Below are 27908 nucleotides of genomic sequence, written 5' to 3' on the forward strand. Positions count from 1 at the left end.
TAGTTTGAGAGCTTGCAAAAGAGCAGCTCAAATAATCAATGCAATTGAGTAAATGGGCCACTAAGGGAACACCAGCATCTGCAAAATGTGCTGCGTCCCCAGGTACACCTCCAAATCCTGGGGATTCATCTCCCACTCAGAATGGCCTAAGCTTGGTCATTTGAGAATCTGTATCTCTGTCTTTAAAATCAAACATATCTATGAGTTACCAACAGCTTTAAGAACAGATGACAATTCCAAAGCTCTGGCTGTGCAGGAACATGTGGCTGTTCATTCACGCAAATAAATAGTGTACAAATATTCACAGGATTTGTGCAAGTACAAAACAGTAATTGATTAACATTTGACTATTAAAATGTAGATAAATTTCATGCCTTTTTACCTCAGGTAGTAAAATCTGCGGCTGTGCTACAGATGAGATCATATTAATGTAGGGAGGTCATTTGTTCATTTGGTAGACTCATACAGGAGAATAATACTGTCCTAATGGGCTTGTATTTTAAATCATGAAATGAAAGGGGTTCAGACAGCAATACAACTCCTTTTGATGTCATGGATAGTGCTGCTATCAACACCAGTACACGCGTCCTGGCTGTAGAACGAAGCAGTTTTTGTCCATACCATAATCTAACTTTACCAAGACAGATTTGTACTACTGTCCTGCAAGGCAAAGCATTTTTGTCTTAGCACCCTCGGGCACTGATGCAGACAGGAAAGGTAACAGAAATCAGCTCTGGCTGGCAAAGCTGCTCGAAGGCTCGAGTGACGATGTGACACAGTTTCTGCCACCAGGTGTCACTTGAGGCATGGCGGCTGCAGCCATTCCCATGGATGCTGGTGAGCACCAGACAAAACCCTACACTCTCCCCGGAACTGTGAGGGGTAAATGGTGGTTAGTTTGATGCCTGTGGCAGGCCCACATTTTCAAGGTAGCTTAGTTGTTTGTCTATTTTCCCTTTCTCTGGAACAGTGGACAAAAGTATGAGTTATTTCAGAGAATCACAGAATTTGAGCCTGTTTGACTCATTTAAAAATTTTGTGAAGTAAGATTCTACATTCGTATGCTTATTTTGCAAAGTGGTCATTCTGGACAGAATGAGTTGCAGTGCATTTGGATCTGTATATATTATTACTTGCAGAATACAGTCGTGCTAACAGTTCTTACATGTCTGTTCCTCCTCAGTAAAGCCCATAATTCTCATGGCTTCCAAGGTCTCCTGGAACATCTCATCATCTTGTTGAGCAGGAATAGGAACGTGACCATTAGATAGAAAGGTATAGTTGTTGAAGCCTTCCAGCAGCAGATCATCTAAAAGACAAAGAAGAAAAGTGTAAGTGTGTCAGCTTAATGACATAAATATTACATTTACTTCTGTATGTAACCTAGTCAAAATTCTCTCTCTCTTCTTGGCCCACTAGATCTGCACATTCAGACTGAATAATAATAAGAATGGAACCAGGTAACAATAAAAGGGGTCCAAACCAAAAAGCTCTTAAGTTCCATACAATGGCCAGCAACAGATTCTTAGCATAAATATTAGGGAAAATGTAAAGTTGTCTATTGCTTTATACATTCTTTCAGTCAGTCGTGTAGGGAAAGATGATATATTTAAGCCACGATGTTCCAATTGATGTTATATTGAATTCCTATTTTTTTTCATCCACTTACACTTTTCACCACAATGTTATGAAACTATAAATTTCACAGTGTAAACATGAGCTATAAGAAAAATATTCTCTTGATTGCGAAACTGTTAGCCAGTAATTATATTCGGAACCCCTGTTTTTTTGTGTGTGTGTCTGTGTGTGTGTGTGTGTGTGTAAAAAATAATACACAACTCCTCCTTGTTCATCTTGATATCATTCAAGATGAATGAGTTTATATCTCCTGTCAATTGAAAAATAACAATAAACTGCAAACCAGCTGGCTTAAACAGACAACAAGTTGAAACTTTTTTACAGTTCACTTAAGATATTAAGTTAAATCACATAGGAAAGCAATTCTTCATGCTGTTCAATGAGATGTAAGAATCATTAGCAAGTAACTTACTTCTCATTTGTTCAGAAGCTCCAGCAATCAAATAGTAAAAGATATGAAATGTTCGCTCATCTTTAGCCTGACGAATAGCACGGGATTTTTCAAGCAAATCTGTTTGTCAAGTATGTTAAAGCAAACAAACAAACAAACAAACAAACAAACAAACATATTCCAGTCCTTCCATAATTGTGCCTTCAGTCTCAGAACCATTAATAGCACTGCTTAAATTTTTTTGCCATGAGCTTATCTAACATGAATTTGGTTCTAATTTTGTGTTGAGATCATAGTACTGGTTTAATTATCACCATAAGGAGTAGATTAATTTCCTACCTCTTACTATATGATAAAAGCTGGTAATCATGATAGTAAGCTCTGCAATAGTCATACATGCTTCTAAAGTTAAACATATAACAATGGTATTCATAACAACATTTACTCCACTTTCACAATTTCACAAATATGATTCTTTTATCATAGGGTGGGGCTCCTAATAATTTTTTTGAGGCCAGTATTGTAGCTATAGAAGCAATAAAAGCAAACTTTATTTATTGTCTACTTTTATGACTAAAACACTAAAAATGTAGTTGGCAGCAGTGTTAAGTATTTTGACATCAGTGGCTGATTTACACTTTAAATGATATAACGCTATAGATAAAAATTCAGATAAGACCTGAAAAAATGAAGCCCTTTTTTTCTTTATGGGTCACTTCTCAAAATAAGCGCAGAAAGCTAAACTGTTTGTTGTTTGATGTTACATTCAACAGATAAGGTCCTTCTTTTAGCTGTATGTTAATTTCTCCTCATTTATTGGAGCAAGCAGCTCCTCTTTGCAAAGATGAGCAATGCAGCACTGAGGAATTTAGCTACATGCCCATTTATACACTATCTCATAAACATAACCCAGGGAAGAGGCATCAGTACTTGCCAAGTAAAGTCAGGGTAAGTTGAATTTCTCTGAAATACTTGTACTTTATTCCTGGAAAAAACCCACATCAGAGCTAATGATATATAGCTCTAGGTATGTCACTCGAATGACCAGGTCAGTATTTAGTTCCCAGAGCAAACAAGTTCTCTGAAAATATCTACTGCTTGATGCCATATGGGACATCAGCAACAGCAAAATATTTGTCTCACTTCAGTTATGCAAGTTCCCAGATTAGTAATTTCTGACCATGGTGATTTAACAAAACATGCAAAGATCAAGGCAGGTTCAGGGTAAACTGTCCTTCAGTTTGACAAAAGGAGAGGAACTACAGAGCATCCAAAGATAGCTCTTCTGGCTGCACCATGTTATTTGGCTTTTCCTGTCTCTTTTATTTTTCCTACTATCAAGTTCTTAGAGGGGTAGGGAAAAGTATATCACTTTTATTGAGATGACCATTTATCCCGCAGACATAAACTATTAAGCTGTATTATCATATGGAATTCTCCCTCAGCAGGTTATTCTCCGTACTTTTTATTGGAATCCATCTATCCCTGTGCAGCAGACATAATTTTTGCAGGAATACCAAACCTGGGCTTGAGAAATGGGAAACATTCTCTGAGCTCCTGGATAAACTGTAGTGATAATGCCACATTCTCAGTCTTTTTTTTTCCCCCTCGCTCCTTCCCCAAAAGATTCTCTAACAGCACTGATGAGAAACAGGAAAGTTTCAAATCTTTTTATATTTGGAAACGTAGATGACAGAGAACTGGATTGACCCATGCAGGATAGCACCTGTGATGTGAAACAAAACGACTGCATAGCTTTCAAGATCACATGCAACCTCAAACACAAATCAATCTCCTCCACTTACTGAAGCTGTATGTGGAGAATAGCATATTTTCCTATAGATGAGAAAAGAGACCTGAAAATGTAAGCATAAGAGTAAGACAAACTGAGAATCTGGTACCAGCATAAATGGAACCACTTCCCTCCATCTTTGTTTATACCAGCCTCAGCAATATTTGCCTTTCTTAGACATGCAGTGGAGCTTGTTTATCTTTCTTCCTTCTGTTAACCCTAGTTAGCTTCCAGTGCTGTTCACAGAAAAGGATACAAGTCTCTATGTTTGCTCCCACAATGTAGCCTGTCACATCAAAGTTGATGCGGATAAATTTGCCCTGTGAAGGAAAAGAAGACCTAGGTTGGGCTGTTCTTTTAGGTTATGTTGGGTTTTACAACATTAGCATGTAGGCTGTTCAGTGGGACATGTACATCATCCTCTTAAGAGTAACATGCTCAATTCCTTCCTGCGAGGACAACCAGGCTGAAATGAACTCTGACAACGGACAATGTGGGAGTAGCATTAGATCTGAGAGATCCCTCTGCAGAAAGTCAGCAGAGGTAGGAGTGAAGGGCCTGCAGGGAAAAAGAACATCTGCCAGCACTCCCTACAAAAAGTAGCATTAAGTAGTTACAGCTCCCATCTACTGTTACTCTAATGTGAATCCATGTGAGATGCTTTTTCTCTTGTAGTCTTTCATTTAAGTCATTAACAACTCTTGCTAAATAACAGGAATACCTTCCAAAGATGCATGCTCAACAACAGTGGTGCAAAGAAAAAGGAAGTACAGATTTTCTTTTCAAATTTCTAGAGGATGATGATACGTCCTGGAACAGTAGTTGACTTTGCAAGGCCACACACAGACTGATAAATTGTGAGAGAACAATGGTACTGTCAAGTCTGAGATTGATTTTTAGTCCTGTTAAAGGCCAAATTCCTATTTCAGAGAGAAATTCTAAACAGTAATTCAAAGGGATTGGTTTAGAGAAGCTTTTTAGAGACAAGTACTGAAGGTAAGAGAGCGACTCTTTGTACACTGATTTAAAGAATGGTGTACCTCCCCACAGTAGACCCGAATGGATTTCTCCTACTTACGAATCTGGAGGAGTTGTCATTCTTCACAGTTTTGGCATTTCCAAAGGCTTCAAGAATAGGATTTGCCTGTAGAAGCTGTTTTTCCAGCTCACCCTAAAATTCATTCAGACTCAGTTAACCCTGAACTTCATAATTAGTTATTTAAAAACAGTACATGTACACTGGAGAAAAATGTGGAGAAAGATAATTTAAGCCTCTAACTTTTTTGTTGAAGACTGCACTGCTTGTGGATTTGTTTTCATTCCCTTTTAATCTTTGTGTTTATATATTTGTGCAGTCAAGTGCTGCCCTGTGTGCATGACCCTTTTCCAGCCCTGCTGCCTGTGGCAGATCAAAGTCTATTAATCTGTTTAGCATCATGACTGGTCTTTCTTAGTAAGAGGGTCATTCAGTGACAAATTATATATATATATATTCAGTTTAATGTCATTTTTAAAGAGATTTTCTTAAAGGAACCTCTAGCATATCTTTTCCAAGTTAGTTTATCGAGATCCTTTGCTAGCAAATGACGATGTAATTAGAATAACTTGCTGAGAATCATTTTAATGTAATGCAGCACAAAGCTACAAAGCAGATTTCACCAAGTCTATTAATAACGATCCATGCAAGGCTATTTAGGTTAAAAATGGAAGTGCATTGATTTATTTCAAACTAAGATAATGAATTCTCATGCAAACACACAAACATTTTATTATGTTGTTAATTGTGCTTGGTAATGGCTAATGGAAACACATCATGCAATGAAATGAGCATGCATCTAATACTCCTATTTATAAACAAACCAATGAAGCTAAAAGTCTTTGCTTACTATGATGGTTTGACAGGTTTTTTTAACTTTTCATTTAGCTCTGTGCTATGAAATTACTTTCACATTTGCTTCTTCTCACCATATTTGTGGACTACTTTACAGTAGCATGCCCCATTTTAAATAACTCGTGCTGAATAACACCAGAAAAAAGTCCTTGACATATAACATGATACCATTTAAATCATTCTAATATAAAAATGAGTCAATATTTAAATTGAATCCAGAGGCAACAATTTGGAAAACGACATTTCTTCCCAATTAGGGTGCAAAACTTGTAACCTTCTAAATGCCGTTTCTGAATTTCTTGTAATTTATACGGGAATGATGAGAAAATATAATAAAAATATAATAAAAATATATATAATAAAAAATATAATAAAAAACCAAGAGTTTCTTAACAAATGGCTAAACTTATCTACAAATGACAGAAGGACGAGGACCTTCCCAAGAGTACAGATGTTTGGAGAGCTAGGGCATGAAGAAAGTCCACTGAACTCCCTGGAGTTGTTTGGGTCAGCAATGAATTTAGCTTTTTTTTCAGAGAGCTTGTCAAATGAATAATAAATAAATTAAGGGGCAACACTTTGCCATAGCTGGTCTGAGAACCAGCAATCAGAATGGGGGAAAAAGGATAATGCAAAAAATTGCCCGGCACACAAACGAACATTATATGCCAGCAAACCTGCCTACATTCCCAAAATACTGATATGCTGGATGGCACAGCACAATGCAGGAGGGCCCACGAGGGCCTGTTACAAACTGCCATAACATACCTGCAGACACACGCTGCAGTGGGAACTGCTCTGTTACACATTACAGCAGCAAGCTAGGAGCATGCTAACCTTTGCAGATGTGAACAGTTCTCAACAGTTACACGAAAATGTAAAATTGAAAGCAATATCAAATGGAAAGCATGCAGCCAAACAAATCAATCAACACCGTGAGTTTTAGGAATTATTTCACAACAGTCCTAGAAAGTTCAACCTGAAGTATGGAAAACATTTAGATATTTTCATTCAGAAATCGCATTGCTCAATTTCAGGCTGAGTGACTCTTTCAGGATCGTGGGAAATTTCATTCAAACTATGGCAATTTAAACACACACATATAGAAGAGAGTGATATTTGAGAGATGACCCTGCCTGTGTCAGACCTCATTCTTCATCATGGAGCCTGACACAGTTAGGGTTGATTTGTGAGAGCATTTGGCGCTATTGTTGCTTTTCATCATATCATACAACATATTTCAACAAAATCTCTCTTAAATTTTTTGAGGTGCAACAATAGCATGCAGATCTACACTCAGTGCCTTAAACACACATCAAACAGTCTAAGTTACTCACGTAAGAAAAAGATGGACCTTGCTGTATTGAATAATGTGGTACAAAACAAGTGTCAGTATCATTTCCATTACACAGACATTTTTATCGTTTTTCCTGTATTAAAATAACCAATACACAGTTTCCATGCAAATAAACCAGAAAAACAAAGAAAAACAATCTATTGCAGACATACCAAGAGTACAAATACAAGTAGTGTATTGGAGTATTTTAACTGAATTAAAAAAAAAAAGACCTAAAGCAAAGGGATGGGATTTGGATTCAGTCCCAGGTCAGTCTCCCAGGACCAACAAGCAGGGACAGATATTTTTATGGTGAATCCCCAGCTCTTCTCTTGTGCACTGGAGACATTTTGCTATTGATTATTTTTTTAATGACTGAAATTGCAGTGTCAGTAGCCCTAGGCACTGAATTACTACTTGTCAACACATTATAGAACAATTTAGACTTTCTCTCAACCTTCATCTGGTGGATATTTGCCTTCACGCCTGTCTTGGAGCCACTTTAATCCTGAGACTCATGTAATTCCCTGGAGGAGTGAGCTGCAACTACAGTTTCATACTCAGTAGGAATGGCCCTGAAACCACAAGTTCATTTCCCCCAGCCACTGAGAAGGACTCAGTTGGATGAAATAAGTTTTTTTTTCATAAACATTCAACAAAGAAAAACTATGCCTTTGATACTGGGCTGTTTCCAACAACTTGAATCACAGATTTCTAGAAAGTACTGCCCCAAGGGGACATCTACTTCTTCCCCTTCCCTGAAGTACAACAATTATTCACAGTGGAAGAGGCCAGGCAGTGCTTTGGAGTTTTCTATATGTAGGCATAAAGCACAGACAAGACCCAGCACAAGTGTGGTTGTGAGATTTTTACTTTGTTTTGCACTATGCTACTAATTCCTTATTTTTCACTCAGACTTGCACTTGGGACACACTGACATCTCTCCCTTAATTAAGCTTTTTTTTTCATAAAAGTAAATTGCTTCTTTATTTTATTTATTTATTTTTTTCCAGGAGTATTTGAGTAGCATAAAAAGGGCTGGAAATGACTTAGGACTGGAGTTACATCAATGAAAACAGCAAAGACAGGTGAGAGCTTCAGCCACACCAATATCTCAGAGAACTGCATTGACTTAAGCTAATATTACAGTTCATAGCAAAATGATGAACTTAAATCACTAAGGTAAGGTTATTACAAATTTTGAAGAAAGTACTTTATTTAAAATCTGCCTTCCAAAATTCTTCTGTGTCAAAGGAGCAAAAAGAATAGGATGTATTTAGGAACTCTTTGCTACCTTGCAAGAAAATATGCCTGCTAACAAAAGTGATCAATACTTTAGGAGTTTAAAAGTTGTTATACATTTTTTGTGTTACAGTAGGATAATGTTTTAGTTAAAAGCTTTTCCAAACTTCTTATTTTCCAGGGGCCAAGGGTAGAATAAGGACCCAAGCCCTTGCAGAATTTAAGTCTTTCACATTATGATATAAATAGGTGCTATGCATATAGAAAGCTATGAACATTTCTCTTCTAACAAAGTACATTCTGATTTGATGCCTAAGAGGATGTCAAACAAAAGATTTTTTTTTCCATAAACACAGAGCTGTGACCTAATTGTGTACTCTTAATATGTCGACTATTTGGCAAGCCACAGACGTTGAATTGCTGTTAGCAATAAGCTCAATACAGTCCCAATAGTCAAAAACGAGAGTTGAATACAGAAGAGCTCACTCACAGTGATGCTGGTGTCCTTTTTGCCCTTATGTGATGAAGCAACAACGGCCAGGTACTGAATGACCTTTTTGGTGTTCTCTGTCTTGCCAGCACCAGATTCACCTCTGAGGGGAAAGAAAGTAACACAAAGAAAGCTAGGTAACTGGTGAGCTCCTTCTGCCATATGATGTACGTCATGTATAAAAACAAGACTGGAATCTGCCTGGCTCTGTAAATATCCCAGAATACAGTCTCTCTGAATCCACCTGACTTTAGCATGCAAAGAACGCAGTATCAGAGATGTATCTCTGTCCCATTTGTGTTTTGACTGGACACTGGGCCATTTAAGGCAATTGTAAAACATTTTTTATGGCAGTGCCTGAACATTCATGAGAACTGAGGCTGGCAGAAAGAACAAGAACAAAAAACATTAACTATAATGTGGTACAAGAATAAGAAAAGCTATCAACAAGAATACAGTAGTTTTCTCTATGGAAATTCTGGCATTAAAGCAACTTACATCAATGCTGGAGAATAAGGGAATTATACTCCCTTATATGACCTCTATGTTCAAACTTTCCATGAATTCAATGAGACCAGAACTGGCACTGCTGGAAGCATCCCTACTAACAGGGTAGCAGGGACATCTCATATGGGGACATTTCTGATCAGCAGAACTGCCATTCTGGCTGTGCTCTGTCTCTTGGGAAGCAGGAATGCAGTGGTAACTTTCCACCTTCCAGAGGACTTCCATGGTTAAATTTATTTGCATCTTCCAAGTCTTCTCATCAAGTAAAATGCTAGTTTTCAAAGTACAGGAACAAGGACCCAGATTTGCAGTCTTTACTCAGAAGTAAGAACATTTCCAGCCTACTCTTCCCTCTTTGTCACATTTTATCATCTCAGTTCTGCTAGATTTTTGACTCTGAGGATGATATGGACTAGAACATTTTTATATTGTTCTATATCAGCAGTCAAAAAGGGCATGAAAGTGGGTGTGGATGAAGTAATTTAGCTCTTTTGACTCTATCAAGCTAGTGCTGTGAGGAAAACAGTCTACATGGAAGTCAGACCTCTGTGCCTTTGGATTTAAATTAAAATGAATTTAAAAATAAAAAGAACAATACATATAAAAGTCCCACAGATATTTGTTAGCTCTTTTGAAACTGAATCTGTTTGGCTGGATCCACTGCAGTTGTGCTTCTTTTCCTAATTAGGAAATAAAGGGGTTAATTTTTCCTACCAAGGGACTAGTGAAAAATGGACATAAAAAAATATGAGTAAATGCTGGGAAGAACTTTTAAATTGTGATGACATTGATTAAACCTTAGGACGCCAGAAACAATTTCTGTCTGATGCACATCACGATGAGGAACATTTAGAGTTTTAACCAGAAATAATTGAGATGGTTCCTTTTCACAAGACCTGGGTTAATTTGCACAGTTTAGAGGTTGGATCCATCTCTGCCCTGGACTTCAGTGCTAAAACATTTCCATGTTTTATTGATAAAAATTAAGTGTTCTGGGAACAATTCCAAACTAAGCACACTGATTTGAAGACATATGTGTACAAAGTTTTCAAATAAATCTACCTTGCATCTCTGATACTTCGGAAAAAAATAAAAGCATTCTTCAAACAAACTCTAGGCTTTGAACTATTCTATTTTATTAAAGGTTATTTGTAGTTCATCACTACATGAATTGCATTTCCTTTCTCCCAGGGCAATGGTGCCCATCATTTGGCTTTTCCCTGAATGCCTGTGAGTATTACCATATAAGGCATCATTTTACTTGTAATTATCCTACCATACTGTAATGCTTTAGTTACTTAACATTTTGTTCTGTGCTTGCTTTCCTTAACTCTTTGCTCCTGCACAGTTTTCTATTTTTTGCAGCTATTCTTTTTGAGCTTTTAAATTCCTTTTGAAATGGACAATAACAAATTCTTCAACATGAAATGGAAATGTTTCAGCATGAAATGGAAAACAGACATGATCTCACAGCAATAAGGATAAAAAAAAATAATCAAGTAATGAAGTATCGTGTTCATAGCTGATGAATACTTGTAATTTTTCAACACATCAAATTACTCTTAAATGTCCCTGACAATAAATAAGTCTGATAAACAAGTACTCATTAAACAACATTACGCTGAAGGATGCAGCAGAGCTGTATGACAAGGTCTAGACTTCATCTCAGTGATAGAATCCAATGTGTTTGAAGAGTAATTAATTAAAAGGAATAGCTGAATTAGGTTCAGTGCCTTTAAACATAAAGAAGCTTAAAAGGGGAAATATCTAGGAGGAGGAGAGCATGTGACTCAGTTGATTTCATAGGTGAATTAAACTTTTCCCAGAACTATTGAGCTGCAGCAGAACTGGGCACACTGCTTTTTTTCCTCAGCATCTTTCTTGAGGTTCCATCGTTTCTAGGATGGCAGAAACAAGTTTTATTGTGAGGTGGTATGAAGAATCCCATCTGTTCTAAATCTGCATGCTGTCTTTAGTCTCAATGACTCAACTGTTAAATAAGGGCCTGATTCTTGCAAGCGTCACTATTGCAGCATGGACCATACACACAATGGGGTTCCTCCCAGGGGGCATCTTCTGGTTCTCTATGTTCCTCAATCTGTAGCTCGAATCATGTTCCAAGTGAGGAGTGCACTATACAAAGTCTATTACCTCTATCCTAATCATTCTGGGGAGCAGAGAGATCATCTATTTAACTGAAGTATCTCAAATCATTCTTATTGCTGCACGCTTAGAAGCAGCACATTTATGGCCAATGTACTTCTTTTCACCCAGCTCAGGTGGGCAATGCAAAAACAAAGAGAGGAAAAGCAGTAACTGTTGCACAGCTGTGATAGTCCAACAATAGTACATATTTTCATCCTAAGAAACTGCCTTGTTTTCCCAGAGTGAAAAGATATACTAGGCTTATAGGCTTGCTACGCTAAAAAAAACATGAAGCAATGCTCTCTCATTGTGTGACATATTTTAAATTTATTCCTCCTTCATTTCTTGCCCAGGCTTTTTTTTTTTCTTTTTTGTTTAGTAACTCAGTAATGGATTTAAAGCACACTTACATAGTGCTACTCAATCCTCCACAACTCCATCGCTTTCACCTTAAATGAAAATTATCTCAGTTTGAATAGGTTTCCAAATTAGCACGAGGTGAGAGTGGGAAGCTGACTGCACTGGTGTGGGGTAAACCTGGGGTGTAGCTAAGACTGCTGCATGTTTGGGGAAAGAATAGCTAAAAAACTGGACCTCTTGTTGAAAACTTGAAAGCTTTCTATATTAATATTATGATATAAGACTTAGCTTAATTCCACTTTTGGAAAGATCTAAAAAGTAACAGCAGGATTTATTTCCAGCATTTGTTTCAGCAAGCAATGAACCACAAAAATTGACCATTCACACATCCCTTAATCTGGCTACTCTGGCACTGCGGGAAGCCTCTGTGAACACAGCAGTCAATGAGGTGCTCCAAATCACATTAGGACTTGGCAGGCTTCATCCTGCAGTATGAGATGTGCAAAGATAATGAAAATCTTTGTCCTAGACCAGCTGAATCCCCAAAGAGACCTCACTCAGAAGCCAGCCCACGGATCCCACTAAGTTTATTTACACAAAAATCCCAAAAGACTGAGCTGGTTCGGCACCAAGCTCCACTTCAGGTCTAAAGCAACACAAGATAACCATGCGGGAGAGAGGCCAGACAGCATTGCTTGCCAGCTCCAGCCTTTGAGATTTAGTGTGCTGGGAAAGAAAAGAGTTCAGCTCTCTTGCAGAGGAGTCTTTGCCTAACAAGACTTTGCAATTTGGAAGATGTCTTGGGTGACTGCTTCTTGACATGTATCAGGAGAGAAAGCAGGAGGAGGTAATGAAGCCAAGTGAGTCTCTGGAGAGTTTGCCCCAGAAGGGAGGGTAAAGGATGGTAACTGCCCAACCCAAAATTTTGTCTGTTGCTGTACCAAATTAAGTGCAAACAGTACCCTGCTCTGTACATTTTGATAGAAGCTAATCAATCTAAATGCATGCATTAAAAAAAAGTAGATGAGCTCTTGGCAGCATCCCCAACTATTTCTATATGAATCCTTACAGCTACATTTTTCACAATTTAGGTACCAGGCCTTGGAAAGTTTGAGTCTATTCCTATTGAAAGAAAAGATCCCAGGTGATCAATGCCATGAGTTCTTCAGTTCTTGTTCTATATTTTAGGCAAAAAGATAATGTCTTGGAATTTTTAATAATTATAAAATACTGTGAATTGATTGTACTTGAGAGCTGCCCAGCTGAAAGCCAAGTGGACTTTCTTGTTTCCATACAGACAAATAAGGCCAAAACATAGGATAAACTACTAGTAGTTAAAGCTGTGTATATTGATTTTAGCTTAAATAATCTTGATTTAAAAAAACAGTGAGAGGAATTTTTCAAGCTATGGGTCATGATGCCAATCCAACACACAACAGCTATTCTAAACAAGATTGTTTTCCAGATGGGAAAGATATTTCATTCTCTCTATTTTATGTTTTAGTGGTGTGAAATGCTTTATGTTTTCAGCTCCCAGGTGAAGGGAAAAAAAAATATTCATATTCAATATATTTTGTAGCCATCAGCAGTGAAAAAAAAAAGAAATGAAAAATGGAAAAAGAAATGAAAGAAGTGGAAAAAAGATATTTTATAAGCAAAAAGGAATTGAATTGCAAAAGAAATTTCCTGAAAATAAAATAAATCTCAATATTTCAAGATTAAAAGATTTGAAGTGTTACTGATAAAATAATAAAGTAAGGTGCAGGAATAGAAGGACAAAATGCACAATTTAAATTAGTCTCCTTTACCATGACATGTTTCATCCTGGGAAGAAAGTGATGGTCTTTTTTTATTTCATCACTGCATTGATTTTAGATTTGTTTTGGTTTTCATGCATATTTGCATGACTGATATACATGCATGTAACTGAAATCTGTTTATGAAAGAGGCCAGAGCTATGCTAGTCTCTGTGGTACAGTATGTAATTTCTACTTCTTACACGATGAATTTGTTCCAGCCAGCACTGGCACTCACCAGTACCTGTATGGCTGGTGGTCACTAGCACTGTTTTCTAAAAACAGCCAGTAGCCACATTTTTATGGATAACCTCCCCAAACCAATTCAGTTTGGATCTATGACATGTATTTGCAGTCTCTGACTGACTACAGCATCACTGTCTAATCCTGCTAACAATACTATGCATGCCATCTTCTGCAAACAATTATTTGTTTTTACATGAATTGAATATGACCTTTTTTCAGGAAAACAGGAAGATGTGTAATACAACAAACATCAAATTATGCCAAAAGTGTCTTCAATAGCACTCAAGTAAATAAAACCAACTGATAAGCCATAGATGAATGTGGTTGTCATTAAAGCTGAAGGTTACATAGAAGATCCCCATCCAATCTACCAGTCTGAGTGCTTTGCAAGAATTGGTAGGAATGATAAACCAAGGGAATGTTGGGGAGTAGTATGTCAAACATAGCAAAGTTTATTGCAATAAAATCGCCATCTGACCCATGGTACACTAATTGCCCCCAAAACATCTGGCACTGATGGCAGGTCAGAACTCAAAGAGAACATCAGCAAGCCAGGACTCAGAACAATCAAGGCTTTCAGAACACGGCTGGCTTAGTTGGTGTTTTGCTATTGCCTAAAGCAATTACATAAAGACTGCAGAAAGATTCAAGTAGTGCAGTGTGCACTTAGCCAATTCTCCATGGCTTTGCACACAGGCTTCCAGGTGGGCTGTGCCACATGGAACTGCCAAGCCTTGGGCTGCTGTAGCTACACAATATGCTAACAGCCCAAAATAACATGAACAGAAAAGATCAATTTCTTACAATGACAACGGACTTAGAATATGACAGTAGGCTTCTGACGGGCAGGAATGAAAAGCAGTTCAGTTAATACCCAAAATTCTCCATGTTCCTCAGTTTTCTCAGTTTCTTTAAGGGACCTCTTAATCTACAACTACAGTCTCCAACTTGTTGTAGTAAACTCTGAATTCAAAGTCAGTTTAAACTGAGAACTGTGCACTGAAGACATATTATGGCAATGATATTGCTTCTTATTTTGTCAACAGGCAAATCTTCTACTGGGACTGCAGGTCAAGCTCTTTGAAGGTGAGGATATATCGGTTCCACCAGAATTTGAATTGATTCTGAATAAGGAATGACATTGTAATATTGAGATGTAACAAAATAACAGTTTACTTACGTGCACAGGATAGATTGGTCTTCTCGGTCTGTGAATAAAGAAAAAATCCATTAATTAGGGAAAATAGCTAAGTCCTGACAAAAGTACTTATATTTATAATGACTTACATTGAGCAATCTAGACCTTTCAAAACCTGACAATTCACAATTAGTCAAAAGTACAGGGTTCACATCTTATTTAATTTGCCATCATATTTAAATAAGGATCTCTAATGGAAATATTTTGTACCAAAAATGAACAAAAGGTTAGGAGTTCAAAAATATTTTTTCATAAATTCCATGAGAGATGAACTATAATGAGGACAGCAAAAAGATCAGGCTCCCTATAAGAAGATTATAATTGATAATTTCAAGTCTGAAACTTGAGTTGTTATCATGCTTATGAAATATGGCTAGCAGCCCACTTCAGACAAAGTCTAGACAGATAAGGCATCGAAAACTAAGATATTTTATGGTGGTCATTAGATTTTCAAAGCACAGCAGTCCAAATAGAATCACAGAATCACAGAATGGCCTGGGTTGAAAAGGACCACAATGACCATCTAGTTTCAACCCCCCTGCTATGTGCAGGGTCACCAACCACCAGACCAGGCTGTCCAGAGCCACATCCAGCTTGAATGCTCTTTTCTCTCCATTTCAGATTTAGAAATGCCTTTTTTATCAAAACGTATCCTTCTGTCTGTAAGGTATCCTCACAATTGAGAAAAAACAAGATACATTTTTTACAACAGCATATTAACAAGTACGTAAGTATTCTTCATGCTTTACCATGAACAGGATTGTCAAACATATATTGGATGGAAATTTATAAAAAGGTGAGCCAAAATCTCTATTTCTACTGTGTAAGACATGTAAGAGGTTTCTGTGCTGCAGTCCAATACACCAAATGTTGCAGCATGGTTTAGAAGCACATCTTGTCATGTATCTCCCTTTTTAATGTATTTGGAGTTGGAGTTTCTCTTTACCTTCAGAACTTTTGCACAGAATTTTCTACCAAAAGCCTGATCTCAGGACTTTAGGCTGTGATAGTGAACACACACTGAGGTTTCCTAATGTGCTCCGTAACACTGACGTATTTCCCAAAGCTCCACTGAAAGAAGACTTCCAGAAAAGTCTGTGATACTGACAGGCTTTACAATTTGGTCTCTATGGCAAGATGTGTGTTTAGAATGTTTGCTGTGATCAGTTCTGAAGTAGAGCCCTTTTTTAAAACTGGAAATGTTCAGCACCAGAAGAGGTTATACAGAAAGGTGTGGTGTCTCCATCCTTGGATGTATTTTCAAGTAGTCTTGACTAAGGCTATGAGCAACTTCCATGGCATTGAAACTGGCCCTTCTTTGCAAGGGGCTGCATCAAACTGCTTTCTACAGACTTAGAAAAATCTTCTGAATAAGAAAACAAATTCCCAAGTTCGTCAAATGCATATTTGAAATGTGTGCTTGGCTTAGAAACCCAAGACTTGAAGCAGACAGTTAAATAAGGCAAAAGCAAACGTGTCTGTATATTTATGTATTATCCACCAGATGCAGAGTGAGCATTAGACCAGTGAAGCCTCTGGGCAGAAGTTAAGACACAAACCCATTGCTCATTTTGTTTTGTGAGTTGGATGACTTGCAGGGCTACCTATCTGGTTGCTCACCCTTATCGCTGACCTTGCATGTAATAAATGGCATGAGATAAACAAGCTTTCTGTACTGCATGAGGATAATAGAGATAAATTCAGCCTATTAAGCTTACAAGTTGTAGTAATTGCTGCCTGGACCACAGCCAGCCTAGGAAAAGCAGTAGTGGATTCTGCTTTGGCTTAATGATACTAAATAACTGTATTTACTCCCAGTTTCTCCTTAACGTTCAAACTGGTGTTATACCATCAATTGCTTCATTGATCCCTTGCTCAGAAAATGGCACCACTTTACTGCTTTGCTTGGTAAATTGGTACAAAACGAATCATTACATTGCTGTTGGAGGTATTTGTCAACACTGCAGGACTCTTCCACATACACATTTTGGAGGAGGGGAGCTGTGTGCAGTGTTTAGTTTTCACTAAACTTGGCTTTCTTTAAAATTAAAAAAATGAGAACGCAGTAGAATTTTTGCTAAAAATACACTGTTGTGTAAATAGAAACCATTGGCATATATTGATGTTACACCACAAACCCATAAATATCATAAAGAAAATAAAAGTGACTCCTTGATACAGAGTTGCCAGTGGAAATTCTGAGCTCAGGGGACATTAGAAAAAGTAATATTCCTGCAAGCCAAGTATTTTTTCATTTCTCTGCCTGTTGCTGCCCCTCTTTCCCTCCCCAGTAAGTGACAGACCCCTCTTGATCGTGTCTTATACGAAGGTATGCACCATAGACATTTGTGCATGTGCACTTTGTGAGCTTGATAACAATTAGCCTGAGGGCTACTGGGAGTTCTTGGAGGGAAAAGAAAAACTATGTTGCTTTTCCTTTTTTTTTCATCTTTTCCTCGTAATCCTGAATGGCTTCTAAGACCGTGCCTGTGCAATCTGATTGTTCCCTGTAAGTGGGCAGCCCTATGGCTTTCTTGCAGAAGTCTGTGAGGAAGCAGAAGGAAAAGACTCCGCTCTTGGTCACCGGACTTATCTCTTCCTAATGCCCCAAGCACTTGGCAGCCTTATGAAGTCCTGAAGTAATAAGCCCTATGTTGCTAAGTTATGCAGTCTGACCTGCAAAACCTCCCACTGACATGCTGGCCAATGCACATGCATGGAGGGAGAATATGCAACATTGCTCCATTTCCTTCAAAAGTTTCAACATATTGCAAAAGTAAGGTTGAAATCAGGAAACCAAATCCTATTCTGCTTTGTCTTGAGCTGCAATGCCTGCCTCATTTGTTTTCCAGGACTCTCCAAATTGATTGCTTCTATTTCTATTCCAAAATATTTTATTTTCTATAGGAAGGATTGTGCCCTGTTTTGGGACTCTGAAACATTATGTGGGTAGATTTAGCAGAAGAAAATGACTTGCACAAAATAAAACTTGATAAGCATAATTGTCTCACAAAGTAACAAAATATCTTGTATGTTCCAATATCTCTATGGTTAATATCTTTTTTAAAAAATACAGTACTACTTGGAAGACATTCACCCCCTGTATGTCTATATTAAACATTTTGGACATTTTGGGATTTTCTCCTGAATATTTAATAGTAAACAGACATACTTCACTGTCTAAAATCCACCAGCTTTCCTAACCATGAAATTGACCTTTTTTTCTGGAATATGCTACACTTTTTCACGAAACACCTCCAGTTTGCTTGTAGGAAACATATGCCCCTCTGTTCTCAATAGACACGCTAGTTCTGCTTAATCACAAACAAAATCAGATGGTTTATCACAATGAAGCAGCAAGCTGGCAGCTTTACCATAAAAGGGAAGAACAGACTGAAGCCAAGCTCCAACACTCACTTACTGCCTCTTTACATTTGTTAATAACTGTACTGACTAAAGGGGACATTTCTGTATGGTCCTGCTAAGGACATGATAAACAGCTGGGTTTTCATGCAACTTCCTTTTCTAGGACCTTGGGAACTGTGTTTCTCTCCCAAACCTCCAAGTAGCTACAAGGTTGTTTGTTTTTCCATCTTTAACTCAAGCTTGCTTACAAAGTGCTTTCATGAAAATGGCTTTGCAGAAAATAGATAAGCTTCTTGGAGTTGAAGAACGCCTCAGTATGTCTTCTCAGTATTATTCAGAGCATGTAATAAAAGCATAATCTTCCACATGAAAAAATATTTCTGTTATTACTGCTCCACAACCTGACCTTCCTTATTTGTGCTGTTTATCACACATTTGCTGTTCGCCACCTGCAGAGACAATAGCAGAAGGCAGCAGAATTACCCATCCTCACTGGACTACTACCACTGGCATCTGGCAGTGCTGCAGAAGCCATCCATCCATCCACCCACCTCTGGCTCCTCTGCCCTGCACCATGGTGCCCTCTCGTGTGCTGCATCACGCCTTCGTGCAGCCACACTGCACGCCAGGCTGCAGTAACCCACCCTAAAATGAAGCTAGCAAAAAGCAAGGAATGGTTATTAGCTGGGCCATTTCCGTGTGAAGACTGCATGAAGATCAGTGCTGGGAGTATTGGGATGAGGAGGCTGAGCCCTTTACATAGCAGTGCTATTGCAACTGCAATGAGAAGCCACTGCATCCATAACACAGGGTATAGAGGTCAGTAAAGAAATATAAGTGGACTTTTTAATGATCGTTGTCTCCAATTATTTGATTTCTTTTAACAGTGGCTGTGTTGTTACAAGAACAACTTTGATGGGATTTGAACATCATCTCTAATGAATACATTAACCAAGTAAGTCTTGAAAGCAGAGGAGGAGCACATGCTTTTTGCTGGATGTTTGTGCCAACAGAGGTTTGAATGTGAAGGGTTCTGATCCCCAGCTGATGAAGTTGCAATAGGACCAGCTATTGGCAGATACCATGGCTTGATTTGTTGAGAGATAGAGGTAGCCCAGGACATTTGAACAAGCTGACTGCTTTTGGCCAGGCAGTCCTGATCACAAAGTACTAGAATGTAATTCTTCAGTCTCGTGAACCTAAGATATATTTTAGTTTGGCAAGAAGAAACTAAGCAAGTTTCTCAGATAAGGAGTAATATTGACATTTCTCAAGGAAAACATCCAGTGCCCTGATCCATGTTTATGAACACGAATCTCTCTTTATACTCCCTTGACAAACATGCTTACAAAGTCCCACGAAGCACTCTGTCCATATGTATTGCACACACACACACTCTGTTATGTTGATGCCCATCCTCACCACCTCAGCATGAATACAGTTTGGCTACATAACTAGTTATATTAAGCTTTGGTTTAGTTTTATGCGCAAAACATGAGTCTGTTTTTCCAAACAAAAGCTCAGCTTTAAAGGCAGCTGGGGCCCTCTTCAGAGATGGAAAGACTCCAAAACTGCATGTGCAAGTAAATAAGCAAGTAAAGCGTGGGTGTCCTGGGCTTGTGATGCAAGTTCTTGTGGGAAGGGTTTGGCTGCTGTGCCAGCTGCGTGTGGTTAGGAGGAGGTAGTGGAAGTGTCTCTCTTAAAGTTCAACTTATGGTCTGTTCCCTCCTCCTTTCTTTCCCCTTCCTTCCTATTTGTTCTCCTCTTCCTTTTTTCTATCAGGAAGGTTTCCTCCAGAAAAGACATATGAATCACAAGATATGAAGATCCATCAAGAATTGATGGAGTCAGAACATTATTCCAAGCACCAAAAAAGTGAATAGAAAGCAGGGAAAGCATCCACTTGTGCTGCCTCTTCCTCCTAACCTGAGAGGCACAGCTAAATCCTGGCTGTTCTAGAAGTAGTTAATGACTGCAGCGAAGGGTGATTATGCTCAGGTGGCTTCACAAGACCACCTTAGGAACAACAGGAGAGAGGAAGAGTGAAAGAGATCCTTATGCTGTTGGGATCAGGCAGAGAACCGATATTAGTTTTGTCTTAAGAAGGAAAATCGTATATACTGCTATACTGAAACAATTCTTATTTTTCAGTAGTAGATGCAGTATTATATTCTTTTTTTTCCCTGTCGGTACCTTGCAGCACTTTCTTAGCTGACTTCCCTCATCCCACTTTTAGGGACAAGCAGCAGAGTTCTGTGTTGAACGAGAAGGGTACTGCTGAACTTCTTGCATAGCTCCCCAGTGAGGCTCACTGCTGAAAGGCTTTGAGGAAGGAAGGCTGCTTTGACAGCAGGCCCTGCTCAGAACCCTGAGAAGTGCTACATGCAGACCACAGAGATCAACACCTGATTTGCAAGGCAGATAGATGGCTGAAGCTTACAGGGATCTGCTTCTACCAAGTAAGTTTCTTTCAGCTGTGGCTCCATAAATGAGATTCAGTGCATCATGTTATTCTAAAAGCTTAAATCTGTCCTCTCAGCCCTAAATACTTTTTATATACCTGTCCTTGTATAGGTACAGGTACCTATAAGGAGGAATATCTGATTTGCAGAAAATAGATAAGGAGGAATATCTGATTTCAGTGTGTCTGTTATTGATGCTTTGCTGATCCTCCTTTGCTGCACTGTAGTTCTGCATCCTGTGGGTGATCAAATTGATACAGCTCCAGAAAAGAAATGTTCCATAAGTGACAGGAAGAAAAAATGTTGATGTTTTAAGGCAAAGTTTAGAGTTGAATTCATTATGTTTCAAGTATTTGCATGTCTGAAAATTTAAGATCCTAAGGTTAGAAGCCAAGGTTACAATTAGCTGATCAACTTACATAAGTAAATGATATTCAAGTGGTTTTTGTCATCTGGGTTATTTTGTTAACACTGCAGTTAGTACATAAAGTACTCAAGACATCTCTGGGGAGAAAAAAGCCTGTTTTGATGCTTTTGATATCTGTCACCATTGGTGCGTGTATCCTTATGTAGTGTTTGCTCCAAAATAACAGAGATTTTGTTGATATTTAAAGATAGCAGAAGTCTGAAAGGTGGTTGGTCAAATTAGACAGCACAGAGGCTTATCACATACTTTATCTACTTTGTCTACTCTGAGCCTTGAATTATAACAACATGAACCATCTGCAGTGTTCTGAACAAACTGATCTTAAGATCCAGTCAACTTATTTCTCTCAGATTTTAACTACAGGAGTGCTGCAATCATTGTGATCACAGTGTGTGCCAGGGTCATGGTTAGATAAAGTGCAAAATGGTTTTGATGGATTAGTATCTCCATAGCAATTGCTGTTCTCTGTTTGTATGTAAACGTTGCTAAGAAGTCAATGCTGGGTATTTTTCTAGCAGCTAAACTGACATTTCTAGATGCTGTTAATCATTTTTCCCCTGTCAGACCAAAAATCCATAAGTCCTAAACCCTTAAATCCTTAAACTTAAAACAAGGCAGCCCTAAGCTTCAGGGCTGAGTTTGCAAATCTTGCTGAACCACAGTCGTAGGGCAGAATTTCTGCAGGAACAGACCTCAAATGGAGATTTACATTTCAAAGTGTTCTGCAGCCTTCTGGTTCCCCAGAGCACCCGAGGCTGCTGCGAGATGGCAGCCACTCACGTTCCTGCATTCTGTAGATGTTGCAGCCTTGTGTGGTCATTGCTGTAGCATTTTTATCTCTAAATGAATGATCTTTCCTTAGGACAAAATCCCCTTAGCCTGTCAGTATTCAATGCAGAAATTCCCTACGTATTTTTAAGCTCTCATTGTATGCTTTGGGGTCTGACTGCTTTCCCACTGCTGTTCCATTAGAAAACAGAGCACATCTCAACTCAAGACTCCAAAGCATTAGCATTGTACTAACAGTAGCCCCAGAGTGTTATTTGAATCTGCTTACTAGGAGAGAGCGAGGAGCAATGCCGACAGATACAACAGCCTTAGCAGCTAACTTTGGAATAGTCTCCACTGGTGCAAAGGGAGCGTTTTCCATGCCCGTATTTGCCAAAACTATTTGCTCAACTTTGAAACCTTCCCACATGCCTCGACACAGATGGGTAAAAGGATTGTTTTTCCTTTTTGAGTCAGTGTTTGTGGAGTGCCGTTCCTGCCAAAGAATTCCTCCGAAACTTCTTGAAAGCCCATGTCTCCCTGTGTATCAGAGCTTTTCTGTCTGTGCTTCTTGAGGGAGCACAAGCGCAGCAGTACACTGTTTTCTCTCTGTTAAAGTGCAGTGATTTCTAAGAACTTGCCTACCTTGCAGCATGCTCCTGTAGGCTGTGTCTGCAATAGCGTAGATGTGGGGCGGCATCTCGTGCCTCTTCTTTCCCTTGTACATGTCAATAATCTTCTCTGAGTAGATGGGCAGCTGTTTGTATGGGTTTACCACAACGCAGAAGAGACCTGAATAAGTCTGCAATGAAATTCAAGTGAAAAAGGGAATTAGTATTGTGTACTGTATCTAGACTGGGAGACACAGGCATCAACTGCACTGAACCAACAGGATTTTAGCAAATAACAATTATTCTTCTCAATTTAGTATGACAAATGAAGTGGCAGTTTCTGGGTGTACGTGTATGAGTGCAGCTTCCAAGTGCATAAATAATTATTTCTAATAAGGAATCTGACAGAAAGTACAATTTTTTCTGCTTGTGGAAATATTCTGCTTTGATAAAATGCTGCACTTTTTTTTTGTTTCAGTTGTTTTTGGTATGTAATGGATCACCTTTATTTGTGATGAGCTAGGGACTACAATGCTTCAGAATGTTCCTTTATACATGTATTTGTGTGCTGGAATGTTATTTGCTCAGGCAGATATCAAATTCTTAAATCTTAGATCAGAAGTTTGGGTTTATGTTGGGCATATAGCCACCATACAGCAGTAACGATTAATGTGAGTCTTTAAAAAAACTACTCCAGTTCCAAACTCTCTTATCAGAATGGCCATATACCTCCAATAAGCAACAATTTCTGTAAGAGATTCAAGAAAAAAATCTGTTTTATGTGTTCAGTTTACTGAAGGTATTGGCGTAAAAATGGATGCATAAACAAGCAAGAACACTGACACCAGCTGATGGCTATTCATCCAGCTGTTAGGTTTAAAAAACATCCTTTGTTTCAAGAAACTCCAACTTATTGAACTGGGAACAGAAATATTAGTGAGTGATAATAGATGAAGAGCCATATATTACAACAGTTACTAAAAGTAAGCAAAGTAAACAAACACAAAAAATAAATAAAGAAAAAGAAATGATAGTTGCAGCCCTTTAGCCAGCCTTTGGCTACTATTTTTTGAAATGACACCAGTCTGAAACAAATGGAGTAATGAACTTTTGTCCCTTATGACTTGGACATAAATTGTTTGGATTCCCCCAGTTCATGAGTGAGCGCTGCACTGCACAGTGCTACCTTGCCCTAACCTCAGAGCTGTGTCTAAGGACAGCTCAAGCCACCTCAGTTCCCCCACAGGAACCAGGATAGCACAGGACTGTAAAATGCCATCTCAAAGGCTTGGATCTGGGCACAGGGGTTTCCCTTTCCTGACCATATTAGGAAATGGCACAACACGGTCTCGGCACAGCCTGAGAGCTTTATATGGTACTGAGCAAACAGAGCGTCCATCAGCTCGTGGCAGTGAGGTGCAGGTTGGGTGCCCTGCACTGGGCAGAACGTGTGGGCTGCTCCAAGCATCTGTGAGGGCACCTTCTACCTTTACAGCACTGTGACTGCATCTTTACTAGCTCTTGTTGTCCCCAAGTTAAAACCTTTGGGGAGGGTAAATCACTGCTACGATGGCTTTTAATTGATGACAGAGTTCAGGGCAAAGCTCTGTGCAATTGTGTTAAAATGAACTTTAGTGCTGTATGGTCAATACACTTGAAAAATGGCTATGTATCTTATATAAGCCAGAATGACCACTAGGCCCTTAAGGGAAGGATAATAAGATATGTTTTTCAGTTGAAGTAGTGCTATATATACTCAACTACTAATATCCAAGTAAGTAAAAGAATAAATTTTCAATTCAGGAAGTTACTTAGGTCTCACTTCACTGAGATTTTTAGATATTTTCCTGACTTTCATCATGCAAAGTCTAAATGTCTCTATATAGTTATTTACTTGCACGCCTAAGTGCCAACTTGGAGACACAAGAAGCAGATTTTTAAAGCAGGAAAAAATCATGGAATTATCACAGAATCATAGAATGGCCTGGGTTGAAAAGGACCACAATGATTATCTAGTTTCAATCCCCTGCTGTGGGCCGGGTCACTAGCCACTAGACCAGGCTGCCCAGAGCCACATCCAAAAAGAGCCTGAGCTGATGAAGTTTGGGCATCCCCATTTCTAACTAGACTGCAACTGATACCTCCTCTCACCTAGGGAGGTTAACCAGGGCTTGTGGCTTCACCACCACCGCTCTAGATGTTCTACAAAGATCTGGGGAAAACAGATTAATATAAACACTGCTCTGAAGTCAAGGAAGCCAGTTAGCCAAGCATGGAGTTGAAAGCGGGATTTGAAATATCTGTGCCTTGGATTATTCTGCTGAGGTATGGCCTGTCCAGGGATGGGGATCTGCAGTCGTGTCCATCCCTGGAGAACCTGGGGGCAAGATCTGATATCTTAGGGATAGTTTCCACACAGGACTGCTGTCCTTTGGACATCACAACTGATGGTTAAGAGGGACTTACGCAAATACACACATCTGAGTTGTTAGTGCCTACATTTGGGCAGAAGTATCCCAACACTGGCTCCAACATCATGTATAGTTTCCTATAGACAAACAATTTTACACCGTTGAGCAAAAGCTGAATGAATAGTGCCTATGAGTGTAGGTACAAGAAACTTGTTTATGCTCTCAAATCGAGTTTCTATTTTATTGATGCTTATACTGTCATTTTTGCTCTCATTTGTGTCTGGACAAAGCAAATTCTGCTTGTTCTCAGCAGTGTGAAATGTGAGTTAATGGCAAAGCACTTTTTGTTCTTTCTTAACTCCATCAAAGAAAAAGGTCAGGGTGTTCTTCCAGTGGTTGGTTAGTTTGAGTTATTGCACACTTTTTACTTCCTCTGATTTAATAATATTTACTTTAAATCTAAGGACAGATGATTTGCTGTGAGACTTTTTTTTTGCTTGTTTCAGCTAGGTTGAATTTTTTTTTTCTATAGCATAATTGGGAATCCCCACTTGCATCAGTGATGCTCTAAATGGAAGAATAATAAGGTCAAGTTTTCCTTGTATGTGTGGGATTCCAAGGCAGGCAGTGTAGGCAGCCAAGGCAAAGAGAGGAGATGGTGGTTTACAGTTTGTTTTGCAAGTAGATGAGAACAAAGCCAAAATATCTGTTTATATTCTTCCCACACGTTGTTTTTTTTTCCTAAAAGGTGTGACAGTGTGTAGTAGGACAGCCCTGTATAAGGCTGGACAATTTAAAACAGTTTTAGGTTTCCTGAAAATACTATTTCTATTACAAATCAGATTTTTTTTTTTTGTGAACTGTTAATTGATCACTATTTTAAAATCTTGTTTCTTGTGAGAGAGAGAGAGAGAGAGAGAGAGAGAGAGCTTAATTTCAGATATACTTTCATGTTTGATTCCATGAAAACAAATTTTAACTTTTCAAAAGTGGATGATGCAAGTAAATGAACTTCCTGTAGGATTTCGGAGTGCCATTAAACTCCACAAAGTAAATGAACAGGAAGTCCTGAAAAATCTGGTCTTTTTTTTTCTTTCTAAAAAACAGACAAAAAACAAACAAACACACACAAAAAACCAACAACAACAAAAAAACCCACCTCCTTCTCATTTTATCCAACTATAATTCTAGTAATTCTTTTTAAATCTTGCAACAATGCAGAACATTTTCAGATAAATTCCATTTTAGTAATCAACATTTTGTGCTCTAGTATTATAATAGCACACAGCTCCCTCTGTTCACCTGTGGGCACAGAATCTAATAAATCTAAATGCTGAGAGCATGGAAGGTCTAGCTTCTTTCAAGCATCTTGATGACATGCATTCAATAGATTCCTGAAGGAAAGACCTTCAACTTTAGCTCTATTAAGTTATGCATAACAATTAAATGTTGGGATTTTTTTGTTTAACTGTATGTAATTATCTTATTTTCTGCTTCATTTCCTACCTTCCAATTTAGCATTCTTCAAATTAAAGAGAGCTCTATTCCTGTCTCTAGAACCCTGTTACTTAAGCTCTGTGCTTTCTTTCACTCATTAGTGGTCTGTCACGCAAGTAAAATTTCCATGGATTGAATCTGTTGGTTACTTCTCTACAGCATAACGTAGGGATCCTCCATGTGAAATGAAAGATAACAGCTAAATCCCATGGAAATTTCCTGGGTTCTTTTATTGTGCAGTTTGACGACTACTGATGCAAATTATTAATGGCAAAACATGATTATGTTACCACACTTGTGTGAAATGGGAAGCAGAGAAATCTGGGCCCTGAGTCACATGAACATAGAGTGATTAGAATTTATCCAGGCTTCTCTGATCTGTAAGTTGACCAACAAAGGGGAAAAAAGAAAGCCCTAGTAGATGTGTATCTTTGAAGGATATGAGCACTCTCAATTGAATTACAGTGGGATTTTTCATTTAGTCAAACATAAGGTTTTATTCAAGCAGCCACCAAACCAGAACTTGTCCATTGCATTTCATTGGTAGTTTGCCTGGGAAAAGACTATGTAACCTGGCTTTTCCATGTGTTCTTTTTTGAAGTTACTGTTGGGGCATATGGACTGAAAATTTGATCAGATTTCCATTTAAGTCACGATGTTCAAAGCAGCAAGACTGCTGTTTAACTATCAGAGGATGCTCTCCAAGTCAATAATATCATTTCATAATTAGCAAAGTTTGGGGAAGAAACCCGTTATGTGTTTTAATTTAATTGAATAAAGAGGGAAAAGTAATAAAGCAGAAGAATTGTGGGAAAAAAAACATCACTGAAACACGTTTTTGGTTTAGGATCCTGTTGCTGAGAGATGTGTACTTGCATGCCAATGTTATACACAAATACTGTATCCCAGACAGCAGGTGGGATCCACTTTGTTTGTGATGGGACATGGTAGCATTCAAGATAAAATCTACTTACATAAATTAAGCCTGAGAAGTATCTCTCCCTTAGATTGTGCAGCACTGAAGCTTCATTGAGGCAAGTCAGCTCGGCCATGTCCTCCACTTTGGAGAACTTCGGAGGGTTCATCTTCTGGATATCATCCTTGCTCAGTGTCACTTTCTTTCCATTTTCCTGCAGTTCAACTGTCACCTCATCCCCTTTCTCTTCCTTGATACTTGCTGCTTCAAATCCATGTTTCTCTGATGGAACCCAAACCAGTTTCTTCGCTGACCAGTCAGCCTGGGCAAGAGGGTTGTTAACGAAGTTTTTGTCCACAAAGAGGAATTTCTCATCATCGCTGAGAGGTTTTTGAGACATTTTGACTCACTAGTTACC

General features: G+C 38.5%; 1 protein-coding gene and 1 long non-coding RNA gene across 6 annotated transcripts in view; one reads left to right on the forward strand and one right to left on the reverse strand.

Moving 5' to 3' along the window:
- The window catches only part of MYH11 (myosin heavy chain 11), a 56116-nt gene that overhangs the window by 22023 nt on the left and 6185 nt on the right, over window positions 1-27908 (reverse strand). For 3 of the 5 annotated variants that reach the window (XM_031555839.1, XM_031555842.1, XM_031555841.1), the window contains exons 1-9: window positions 27549-27890; window positions 22701-22857; window positions 15015-15042; window positions 8781-8883; window positions 7050-7070; window positions 4900-4992; window positions 4078-4141; window positions 2051-2149; window positions 1166-1309 (exon numbers count right to left, since the gene is read on the reverse strand). In XM_031555839.1, the coding sequence (XP_031411699.1) occupies window positions 1166-1309; window positions 2051-2149; window positions 4078-4141; window positions 4900-4992; window positions 7050-7070; window positions 8781-8883; window positions 15015-15042; window positions 22701-22857; window positions 27549-27890 (1051 nt within the window). Of the gene's footprint in view, window positions 1-1165; window positions 1310-2050; window positions 2150-4077; window positions 4142-4899; window positions 4993-7049; window positions 7071-8780; window positions 8884-15014; window positions 15043-22700; window positions 22858-27548; window position 27908 lie in introns of those variants that run through there. The other 2 variants (XM_010719481.3, XM_031555840.1) reach the window with 2 other exon arrangements.
- LOC109370221 lies at window positions 1248-15008 on the forward strand. The gene is made up of 3 exons (XR_004161495.1): window positions 1248-1331; window positions 8062-8136; window positions 14881-15008. It is a non-coding gene; the product is annotated as an uncharacterized LOC109370221 (long non-coding RNA).

This window comes from Meleagris gallopavo, chromosome 16 (genome assembly GCF_000146605.3).
Source record: "Meleagris gallopavo isolate NT-WF06-2002-E0010 breed Aviagen turkey brand Nicholas breeding stock chromosome 16, Turkey_5.1, whole genome shotgun sequence".
Taxonomy (NCBI): domain Eukaryota; kingdom Metazoa; phylum Chordata; class Aves; order Galliformes; family Phasianidae; genus Meleagris; species Meleagris gallopavo.